At 43.1% G+C, this 12,115-nt stretch overlaps 1 protein-coding gene across 1 annotated transcript in view; it reads right to left on the bottom strand.

Annotated features, from left to right (window-relative positions):
• Window positions 1-1,336: 1,336 nt before the first annotated feature.
• The window catches only part of abcc9 (ATP binding cassette subfamily C member 9), a 155,782-nt gene continuing 145,003 nt past the window's right edge, over window positions 1,337-12,115 (bottom strand). The window contains exons 39-40 of the mRNA XM_033039473.1: window positions 8,952-9,014; window positions 1,337-1,810 (exon numbers count right to left, since the gene is read on the bottom strand). Coding sequence (XP_032895364.1) covers window positions 1,673-1,810; window positions 8,952-9,014 — 201 coding nt within the window. The 3' untranslated portion in view covers window positions 1,337-1,672. The remainder of the gene's footprint in view (window positions 1,811-8,951; window positions 9,015-12,115) is intronic.

Here is a 12,115-nt window from a genome sequence, read left to right as displayed (position 1 = left end):
GCATGGTGACGCAGCAGTAGAGTTGCTGCCTCACAGCACCAGAGACCCGGGTTCGATCCTGACTACGGGTGCTGTCTGTACAGAGTTTGACGTTCTCCCTGTGACCTGCATGGGTTTTCTCTGGGACTTCGGTTTCCTCCCACACTCCAAAGGCGTACAGGTTGGTAGGTTAATTGGCTTGGTATAAATGTAAATTGTCCCTATTGTGTGTGGGATACTGTTAGTGTGCGGGGATTGCTAGCCTGTGCAGACTCGGAGGGCCGAAGGGCCTGTTTCCGCTTTGTATCTCTGAACTAAACTAAACCTAATCTACAGGGGATTAATGTTGAGCAGTGTGGATGGAATAAGACATGGCAGCTAAGAGCTACATATCCTGAGTTCACACTAGATCAATCATTCACTTGGCACTAGGTGTAAGCATTGGATAGCTGAAAGTGGAGCAGCCACTGAACCTGTTTGGCTGTGAATAGTTCCAAAAAATATGAAGGAATGTATGCATCAGCAGAAACAGGTTCCTCCCCAACCCAGTTCTGATCATCTCTCTTTGCCAAGTACAATTGTTGTTTGTAGCTTTGATTAATGTACCTGACCTGTGTCAAGTCTGGCTCCAGCGCTTCATGTTTGTCGTTACTAACCACGCAGTCTTAGAATGTACATTCCAATGTGTAAACATGCATCTGTGGCCAAGGTGCGTCTTCAAACACCAGCAACTTTATCATTTAATTGAGTAAATAAATAGTTTACTTTAAAGATACAGCGTGGAAACAGGCCCTTCGGCCCACCGGGTCCACACCGATCAGTGATCACCCTCTACACTAGCACTATCCTACACACTAGGGACAATTTACAGAAGCCAATTAACCTGTATGTCTTTGGAGTGGGGGAGGAAACCAAAGCACCTGGAGAATACCCACGCAGGTCACAGGAAGAACGTACAAACTCCGTACAGACAGCACCAGTAGTCAGGATTGAACCTGGGTCTCTGGTGCTGAAGGGCAGCAACTCTACCGCTGCGCCACAGTGCCGCCCAAGCTGAAGCAAGGCGATCCACAACAAGGAAGGAAATGTATTGGAATTAACCTCAATCCAATCGCATCATTTATAATATAAAACACCTGCAATAATTTCTGATGATGGCATTTCAATACTTCTGAGAAGTTAGAGTAAATCTGTTCAGTCATGAGCAAGGGGAATTCTCCAGCACTGACGTGTATTCTACAGTTCATTGAAGTAAAAAAATCTAGAAATGAAGAACTGCAGATACCGGTTAATGCACAAAAGAACGCAAAGTGCTGGAGTAACTCAGCGGGTCAGGCAGCATCTGTGGAGAACATGGACCTTGAAGGGCCTCGACCCGAAACGTCACCTATCCATGTTCTCCGGAGATGTTGCCTGGAGATGTTGAGTTATTCCAGCACTTTATGTCCCCTTATGAAGTGAAAAATTACTTGTTTTAAACTAATGTTTGCATAGGTTGTGGAGTGTGTCAAGTTTCACCAACAGCCGCTGACTGAGGCAAGAGTGCTGTAGTTTTTATCTTGTTGGACACAGTGCTGGGATGTGTCTTTGAGCTCAGGAAGACTGCGGTATATTCTATCTTATTTTTAAATAGCATAAACGGTGGTTGCAGAGATTTTTTTTTTAAACGTGGAATGTGAGAGGTCGGACACATCTACATGTCGGCTTTTACAAAAGATGCAAAGATGCCTCCCTCGTGGGCCAGAAGATTTTCCGGTTTATCGTATTCAAGAATCTTGCCCCGTTTCATCACGATCACCAGGTCGGCCGTTAGAATGGTGTGCACGCGATGCTGTGGGAAGAGGAAGGGCCGTTAGAATGTAGTTTTAGACGACAGATTTTACATTACACTTTAGAGATGCACAGCTGACACAGACCCTTCCACACCGTGTCGACCAATGATCACCCTGTACGCTAACACTACCCTACACACTAGTGGCATTTTGCCATTTTACCAAAGCCAATTAACCTACAAACCCGCACGTCTTTGGAGTGTGGAAAGAAACCGCATCATTCCTGTGGCCACAGGGAGAACATACAAACTCCCTACAGACAGCACCCGTGGTCAGGATTGAACCCGGGTCTCTGGCGCTGTAAGGCAGCAACTCTACCACGATACCGCCCTAATCATTTGCCAATAAGGTGATGTCTCTGCTTATTGCCCAGCCCAGATCCGCTGAATTTAAACCTAAATATAACACTTATATTTTTGATTATGGATCACAGGTTGTAAATTCTTTACATGCTCCAAGAAGGGAGCATCTAGGATATTCGGCCACTCAGTCTATTCTGTATGAGCATATGTGGGCACAAAAGTGCCAGAAACGCAAGTTCGATCCTGACCTCGAATACTCTGTGTGTCTGTCTGTGTGTGGAGTTTGCACGTTCTCCCTGTGACCACGTGGGTCTCTTCCGGGTGCTCCGATTTCCTCCCATGTCCCAAAGACGTGCGGGTTTTTAGGTTAATTGGCTCTCTGTAGGTTGCCCCTAGTGTGTAGGGAGTGGATAAGAATGTGGGATAACATAGAATTAGTGTAAATGGGTGATCGCTGGTCAATATGGACTCAGTGCGCCTATTTGCGTGCTGTATCTCTAAACTAAATCAAACTATACTAAACCCATGTGAACAGGATTTGTCACATGGTCAGCATGGTCTTGCTGGGCAAAGATCCATGCTAGATCATTAAATTAAACGTAATTAGCCAATTCTGTTCATCTTTCTCAGTTGATTTAAAACCATTGATGCATGATAATATAGTTCTGGGATTGATCGATGACAAACCAAATCGTGTTGCAATTAGTGCAATAAGTGCATAGCAAGCTCACACACAAAGATGCAGAGAAGCCCATCCCTTCATACATTCATCAGACTCCTGATTAGGATCCTGATAGAGTCTGATGAAGGGTCTTGACCTGAAACGTCACCAATTCCTTTTCCCCAGAGATGCTCCCTGACCCGCTGAGTTATGTGTGAGTTATGCTGCCTGGCCCGCACATTATGTGACTCTCTTTAGTGAGTAATGCATCAATGGGTTGTGTAACAATGGGTGGTGCAACAATGTACAGTGTTACAATGGGTAGTGCAGAAATAGGTTTTCCAACAGGAGCACAATGAACTGCAGATGCTGGAATCTTGATCAAAAAACAAACTGCAGGAGTAACTCAGCTCCTTATCGCTCCTCTCCTTATCTTACAGCCTGCTGGCATTCGTCTCACCATGTACCAATCAAAGCCCTCTGATCTGTATCCAACTATCACTTGCCAGGCTTTGTCCTGCTCCCACCTCTCTTTTCTAGCTTTCTTTCTCCCTAATACAATCACTCTGAAGACGTCTTGTCCCAACCTGAACCATCTCCTATCCACGAGCTCCATAGAGGCTGCTTGACCCGCTGAGTTACTCCAGCACTTGGTGTCCTTTTTTTTTAAACACTTCGTTGTGTTGCTCAAGTGGAGGCCTCTGGCACATTCCACAGATTAATCACTCCACCCTAGATTAGATACTTCTATTCTCACATGTGACAAGTCACAGTGAGATGCGATGTTTTGCATACCTCGGCATGCAAAGAGTCGCTACGTAAAGGTCCCCCATTGGGGCAAATCTGTCTTGATTTCAGCTGCCTTGTCTCCAGAATTCTCTCTTCCAGCTTCTTAGCCATTCTTACTCTCTGTCTTTCTTTAAAAATATTTATTGGACCCACCCACTTTAACCAAGCTTTCTCCTTCTTGGGTCCTGACAAAGATGCATTTATTTGGAATCCCTCCTAAAGTGCTTCAGGTTATAGGAGTTGTTAAAGTCATTCCATAAATCCAAGTTAATATTGTTGGCTGGGAATTCAATCATTTCCCCCATAATTTATTAAATAAACCTTAAAAGAAAATACTCCTAATATTCACAACTATCAATAATCCTGGTAAAAACAGCCGTGTTTCAACTATAGGGTCTTTTAACTGTGATGGATCAACTTATCCAGAGCTGTTACTGGATGAATGGTTTTCAACTGAAATGTTCCAAGATTATTTCTGCAATTTGAAATAACTAATTCTCATTTGAAGTGGGAAGTCAGAACTCTGGATGCATTTTCTCAAGTTGCACAGTTATGTTCCAGATTGGCCTTTTATATAAGTTTCACAAGAATTGACAAATGTTATTAAATTGGCAGCAAAATGTAGGCAGTTAGAAATAAGCCTTTTGACTCATATCCACCCAGTACTTGTCTTGATTACGTTAAAAATGCCTGATTAGGGGGAGCAAACATCATGAGTAAGCTCTGTCATTGTGAATGTGTCACAATAATGTGAAAACAGTTTTAAATGGTTAGTAGTGTTTGCCAAATGAAATTAGTTTGCAATCAGCAGGCAGAACTTTTCAATGTATTATATTGTCTATCAAGTTAAGACATTGATTGAGGAATCCAAAGGGTTATCAGTCAATGTAAAAGTTGTTTTTAGACACAAAATGCTGGAGTAACTCAGCGGGTCAGACAGCATCTCTGGAGGAAAGGAATAGGTGACGTTTTGGGTCGAGATCCTCCTGTTCCTTCCTACACAATAAATTGTTTTTTTGTCTTTTCACAGTCAATATTTACGCTTGATTTCTCTTTTAATGAATGATAGCTAATATAATTAATAGTGTTTTCAGAGCCAAGTAGCATTTAATTCTGAGAAAGTGAGAGAATATAATTTTGAACAATTCCTTACAATGTCAGTGCAAAACAAACCTGAATCAATACGAACTTGAGAATTCATTGCAGCTCACTTCTTGACAATCAGATAACGTTTGTTTAATACGTGATCATATAGAGGTGTGTAAAATCATGAGGGGAATAGATATGGTGAATGCACACAGTCCTTTACCCAGGGTAAGGGAATCAAGAACCAGAGTACATAGGTGTACGGTGAGAAGGGAAAGATTTAATATGAACCCGAGGGGCAACCTTTTCACTCCAGAGTGTGGTGATTATATGGAACGAGCTGCCGGAGGAGGCAGTTGAGACAGCTACAATAACAAACATTTGGATAGGTACATGGATAGGAAAGGTTTGGAGCAGATGTAAAAACAAGGAACTGCAGATGCTGGTTTACATAAAGGAACACAGAATGTTGGAGTAACTCAGCGTGGTCAATCAGCTTTCCTGGAGAATATATAGATAGGTGACGTTTCGAGTCGGGACACTTCTTCAGTTTCCTGAAGAAGGCTCTTGACCTGAAAAGTCACCTTTCCATATTCTCCAGGAAATGCTGCTTGACCTGAATTGACCTCGCAGTTTGTGTCCCTTTAAGGTTCAGAGGGATATGGACTAAAAGTAGGCAACTGGGATGAGCTTAGATAGAGGATCTTGGTTGACATGTACAAGTTGGGTGGAAGGTCCTGTTTCCGTGTTGTAGGACTCTATGCCTTTAAGTGGAAGTTAAAACACATTTATGATAGGATAACTAAGGGGAAGGACTTGAACTTTATTTTGCCTTCCATCACAGTGAGGTATGTGTAGGAGCCACTGTGGTGGATGTTCATGTTAAAATGTGTTTTTGAGTGATCTGTTGGTTTTTATTTGTATGACTGACCTGGCTAATGAAATTCCTCGTATGTTGCAAAACATACTTGGCGAGTGAAGTGTGATTCTGATATGATAGAACTTTATTTATCCCAGGAGGGAAATTGATCTGCCAACAGTCATAAAATACAAGATACATGAAAGATGAAATTAAAGTGGAAAGGATTGGGGATGTGCAAAGAATGGGGAGGGAGGGGGGAGGAGTTGTAGAGTTTGATGGTCACATGGAAAAAGGATCTCCTGTGGCGTTCTGTTAGTTAGTTTCATAGTCATAGACTGTGGAAACAGGCCCTTCGGCCCAACTTGCCCACACTGGCTAACATGTCCCATCAACACTGGTCCCACCTACCTGCATTTGGCCCATATTTCTCTAGACCTGTCCTGTCCATGTATCTGTGCCAATGTTTCTTAAAATGTTTTATTTATTGTCGTTATTGACAATAAAGGAAATTTAATTCAACTCAAAAATAAATTAATTAATAAATAAATATTTTAATCTAAGTCTTACATACAAAAGTCACACTGCAGAAGCTGTGCCACGGGGGCAGCAGTGCACAAAGTGAGCAGGCTTTTGTGTTAACGCAAAGATTCTAGCAGCGAAACAAAGGCAATCAAAGCTGCTGCGGCCATTGCTAATATCCATCAAGACTACCAACCCAAGGGCTAGCTCCTGTGCATTGGACTCCACTAGGTCTTGAACTTCATCAGACAGGTAATGGGGTTTCCCTCCTGAGAGAGCAATTCTGAGGGAGCACCACTCTCCACTAAAACACCTTTGCAAAAGACTAACAACAGGTCAGTGTCCAGAATGGAAGTCAGACGATGCTGGAAGGAGAAACAGCGGAGAGAAACAAGACAAAAAATGAATGGCGGAGACTGTGAAAGAGAGAGAGAGAGATGGATAATCATATGAATGGAACAGAACATTGTTAAACAATGGAAACATAAAGATAATGATCAGTCATAGAGTCTGTGCCAACATTAAGTACCCTTAAAACATAGAAGAGTACAGCACAGGAACAGGCCCTTCGGCCCACAGTGCCTGTGCCGAACATGATGCCAAGATAAACTAATCTCATTTGTCAGCACGTGATCCATATCCCTCCATTCCCTGCAGATCCATGAGCCTATCTAAAAGCTTAAAGTCTACTATTGTATCTGCATCCACCACCACCCCCAGCAGCAAGTGACCAACACCCACACCACCCTCTGTGTAAAAAAAACTTGCCCCACACTTCTCCTTTAAACTTTGTCCCTCTCACCCTAAAGCAATGCCCTCTAGTCTGGGAAAAGGGTTCTGACTGTCTACTCTCTACATTTCTCATCATATATTTTTCATATCTGATAGATTTATCGTCATATATATACTTATCTGATAAATCTCCCCTTAACCTTAAAAGGGTGGCATGATGGAACTACTGCCTTACAGCGCCAGAGACCCATGTTCGATCCTGACTCCGTGCTGTCTGTACGGAGTTTGTACGTTCTCCCCCGTGACCTGTGTAGGTTTTCTCCAAGATCTTTGTTTTCTGTCCACACTCCAAAGACATACAGGTTTGTAGGTTAATTGGCTTGGTATAAATGTAAAATTATCCCTAGTGTACGAAGGATGGTGTTAAGTGTGCGGGGATCGCTGGTCGGCGTGGACTCGGTGGGCTGAAGGGCCTGTTTCCACGCTGTATCACTAAACTAAACTAAACTTCCAGCGTACCAGAGAAAATAAACCCAAATTTGACCAAAGCCACCTTATAGCTAATACCCTCCAATCTAGTCAGCATTCTGGTAAACCCCATCCTCATCCACTGCAAAGCCTCCACATTCTTCCTGTAATGGGTTGACCAGTATTGCACATAATATTCCAAATGCGGCCAATAAAGCTGCAAGCTAATCTCCTGATATTCCTGACTTCATCCATTTGCACTAATCCTAGTTTCCTTTTCCCACATTCTTAACATTTATCCCCAAATTCTACCTCTCATTGGCATAATTCACCATGACCAATTCACTGACCAATTTGCACATCTTTGAAATGTAGGAGGAAACTAAGGCGCCCAGAGGAAAACTACTAGATAACAGGGAGAATAAACTAGGGTACAGTCCCATTCTTCCAACCTACCTCATTGCGGACATAGGAATTTTCTCCACTCTATCTGCCGTACTTGTGTATGGCTTCATTTGTATTCATGTATAGTATTATCTGATTCGCACCCAACAAAAGCTTTTTAGAAGTTCCTAAGTCAAAGGAGCTGAATTAGTCCATTCGGGCCATCGAGTCTACTCCGCCCTTCAATCATAGCTGATCTTTCTTTCCCTCACAACCCCATTCTCCTGCCTTCTCCCTATAACCTTTGAAACCCTCACTAATCAAGAATACATCAATCTCCGCTTTAAAAATATCTAATGCCTTGGCCTCCACAGCCTTCTGTGGCAAATCATTCCACAGATTTTACACTTCCACACTTTTATTCAAAACACTTAATTAAATATAGATTTTGTTTTCTTCTTATAATGGTCAAGGGGAACATGCTAATAATGTAAAATGAGCGACGGTGAATTGGCAGCCTGCTTTATATCTCACCCAACTCTAGGCTTCTATTGAGGCAGCCAGCATTCTTGTTATCACTCATAGCACACCAGCACAGATAAAGTTAAAATCCACCCCATCATTTTCACTGATGCATTCATTCTAACTTCCAGGCATGAAGATAGCTTTTATTTCTAAAGTTGCTGAGGAAGCTTCCAATATTTGGAGAGTACATAGGGGGTTTGGTACTTGACTTCATATCAATTAATGAAAGGCACAAAGGGCTGGAGAAACTCAGTGAGTCAGGCAGCATCTCTGGAGAACATGGATAGATGATGTTTCATATTGGGACCTTTCTTCAGACTGAAGAAGGGTCATAAAGTCTTACAGTGTGGGAACATTAGTTTCCAAAGCCAATTAACCTACAAACCTGTATGTCTTTGGAGTATGGGTAGAAACCAGAGAACCTGGAAAAAATCCACACAGTCACAGGGAGAATGTGCAAATTCTGTATAAACAGCACTCTTAGTCAGGGTCGAACCTGGGTCTCTGGCGCTGTAAGGCAGCAACTCTACCGCCACTGTGCCGTCCTAATCTTTTGCCAGTATTGTTCTGTCTCTGCCTTATGGATTGCCATTAATAGCTGTTTTCATCATTTAGATATACATGCCCGATAACTAGAACAACTCAGCAACGAGGAGTGACCAATCAATATAATGCAATTATAAAGATAAGACTGTTATGCTCCAACATTGATTAATGTTCACATAAAATTAAAAGTCAATGTATTGCAAAGAGGAATACACAGGGGAGAGGAGCTACAATTGTTTAATACTCAGCGTAAATGTTACACTTACTGCGATTGTCACCACAGTTCGATCGGCAAAGGCTGTCATTACCACTTTTTGCAAAATGCTCTCCTAGTAAAGAAGAACAGATTTAGAAATCATAGCGTAAATGCAGAACTGCCCCAGAAAGAATGGCTTCATGACAAAATTATAAGCAAGATTTATTTTAATAGAGACATCAATTCTCCCAGAAAAAAAAACAAGTCTCCCTCTCTCAGTACGTTGCAAAAAGACAGAAGATTTGTCTTTTAAACGGTTATCCCCAGTCAGCCATGTTGCGTTCACAAGACACAAGGTGCAGGAGGAACTCAGCGGTTCCAGCACCATCTGTGGAGGGAATCAACTGGTGACCTTTCTGGCCATGACCCTTCTTCAGGCTGACTGTAATCGGGGATAGAAGGGGGGGAGAAAGCTGGAAAAGAGAGATGGGGACAAAGCCTTGCAAGGGTCTCGACGGGAAATATCGCCAATTCCTTCTCTACATAGATGCTGCCTCACCCGCTGAGTTACTCCAGCATTTGTGTCTACCTGGCAAGTGATAGGTGGATACAGGTGGGGGGAAGGGGGTTTGACTAGCAGATGGGTGGAGTAAGTAACAAAAGCTAGAGATAAAAATGAGACAAACGGGTGTCAGATATGGAGATGCCAGATGGAGGGATATAGGTGAGTGTACAAGCAGGTTTAGTATAGACGGCTCTAGGCCAAGTTTGATGATGGGATAACAAGTTTGGGTACCCAACGGTTGTCATGGATGTGGTGGGCTGATAGACTCTATAAATGCAATATTCTTTTCAGCTGCAGCCTGCAGTGCTAAGTCCTGAGCTGATTTGAAGTAGATTCACTCTTTGGTGCAGTTTGTATTGGAAGGTTTCCCAATTTCCAATGACCATTCTGTTGTTCAAAAGAAACATCTACTTTTCTAATGTAAAGAGAACACTTTGAACAACAATGTTCTCTCAAAATAAATCACGTAGATTAAATGACTTTTTTTATATGATAAAGAGATTGTTTCTACTTAGGCAGTGCAGTTAATGTTCGGTGGGTCAAAGTCAACGATCTAGAATCTGATTCTCATCCTACTTGGCACAATCTAAGTCGTGAGATCATAGACAATGCCTGGTCCATCGACAGCTACTGACCTCCCCACCATCGAAGGGGTTTAAAGGAGGCATGCCTAAAAAAGTCATCAAAGATCCGCACTATCCTGGCCATGCTCCCATTTTGCTCCTCCCATTGGGAAGAAGGTACAGGAGCCTGTAAACCATGACCACCAAGTTCAAGAACAGCTTCTTCCAAGGTGTCAAGGGTCACAGTGAGAAGACAGAGAATGGGGTTGAGAGGGAAAGATAGATCAGCCATGATTGAATGGCAGAGGAGACTCGATGGGCCGAATGGCCTAATTCTGCTCCGATGACTTATGAACTTATGAAGTCCAATGTCCTCAATGGGATAGAGATGAATCAGATAACACCCTAGCTTATGGAAGGATTGTACAGAAACCTGATAACAGAGGGGAAGGAGCTATTCCTGAGCCCGATGGTACCGCTTACGCTTTCCTAAAATATTAATTTATTGTATATTATTTGTTATATATTTATCGGAAATATTATTGCATTTACAGGCCTGTTCAACTGCTGCAAGTAAGGAGTTAATTGTTCTGTCGTTGGTACATATGACAGTTAAACACTCTTGATCTGCACACTAAAGTTGATGAGGTAGACGATTATGTGACGTTGGTCCATTTAGATCATCGGGAGATATTAAGCGTGTTGGGAACGTGAATGGTGGGCTGACGAGGATACTGGGAATGTCCTATTGACCACGGGGAATGCTGGCTATGGCCCTAATGATATTGGCCATACCAGCCATGGCTCTATGAGAATGTTGGGAACATCCTGGAATAAATTGGTTGGTGATAGTTTTGAAAGGAGAGTAATAGCCCTCTCCCACTGTACGAGTTCATTCAAGTTGCCCTGATTCGAACTTACGATAATGGCTGCTCGTCGGTACTCGGGGCTCTCGTGGACATTTTTCAACGTGTTGAAAAATCTGCACGAGTCTTCCCGAGCTTACCTGGCATTAGCGAGTCTTCCCGAGTACCTGCCGTTAGCGTTACGAGCCGCTAAGAGACATCCCCGAGCTCCGACGTACCCGCTACGTTCATTCTACGTGCTTACCGCGAGTTGATTTTTTTTTAAACTCGGGAGAGCTCTTGAATGAACTCGTACAGTGGGACAGGGCTTTAACTATGAAAAAGCATAGCTTTAGCTTAGTTTAGAGATACAGCGGGGAAACAGGCCCTTCGGCCCACAAGTCCGCACCTACCAGCAATCACCCCGTACACTAGTTCTATACGACACAGTCGGGACAATTTACAGAGGCCAATTAACCTACAGACCTGCACATCTTTGGGATGTGGGAGGAAACCTCAGGAAACCCACGTGGTCACGGGGTGAAGTGCAAACTCTACGCAGACAGCACCCAAGGTTAGAATCGGACCCGGGTCTCTGACGCTGTGAGGCAACAGATCTACCACTGTGCCGCCCCTAATCGGATAGAAAAGTCCAAATCTTTGTTTCCAGTGGCAGGGGTATCAAAAACGAGAGGGCAGAAATCTATGGTGTGAGGTACAAGATTTAATGGAGATCTGAGGGGTAAGCTTTTTTTTTTAAACGTAGTGCCTGACAACTGGTATATGCTGTCAAAAGAGGCAGTGCGTTCAGAAACAATCACCATGTTTAAGAGGCATTTATCAGACACTTAAACCGACAGGCAAGGCCCACAATGCCATGGTCTTAATGTGGGGCAATGGGATTATTGTAGACGGGAAAATTGTCAATGTGGACGGTGGGCCAAAGGGTCTGTTTCCGTGCTATCTGCTTTTATTACTATGTTTTTATCTGCTGTATCTTGTTTAGTTTAGTTTAGTTTAGAGATACAGCATGGAAACAAGCCCTTCGGCCTACTGAGTCTGCACCGACCAGAGATCCCCATACACTACTACTATCCTACACACACTAGGGACAATTTGTACATTTATACTAAGCCAATTAACTGACAGTGCTGCACGTCTTTGGAGTGTGAGAGGAATCCGAAGATCTCGGAGAAAACCCACGCAGGACACGGGGAGAACGTGCAAACTATTTACAGACAGCACCCATGGTCGGGATGGA

Source organism: Amblyraja radiata, chromosome 21, assembly GCF_010909765.2.
Source record: "Amblyraja radiata isolate CabotCenter1 chromosome 21, sAmbRad1.1.pri, whole genome shotgun sequence".
Classification (NCBI taxonomy): Eukaryota; Metazoa; Chordata; class Chondrichthyes; order Rajiformes; family Rajidae; genus Amblyraja; species Amblyraja radiata.
This window is presented reverse-complemented; position numbering and strand designations above follow the sequence as displayed.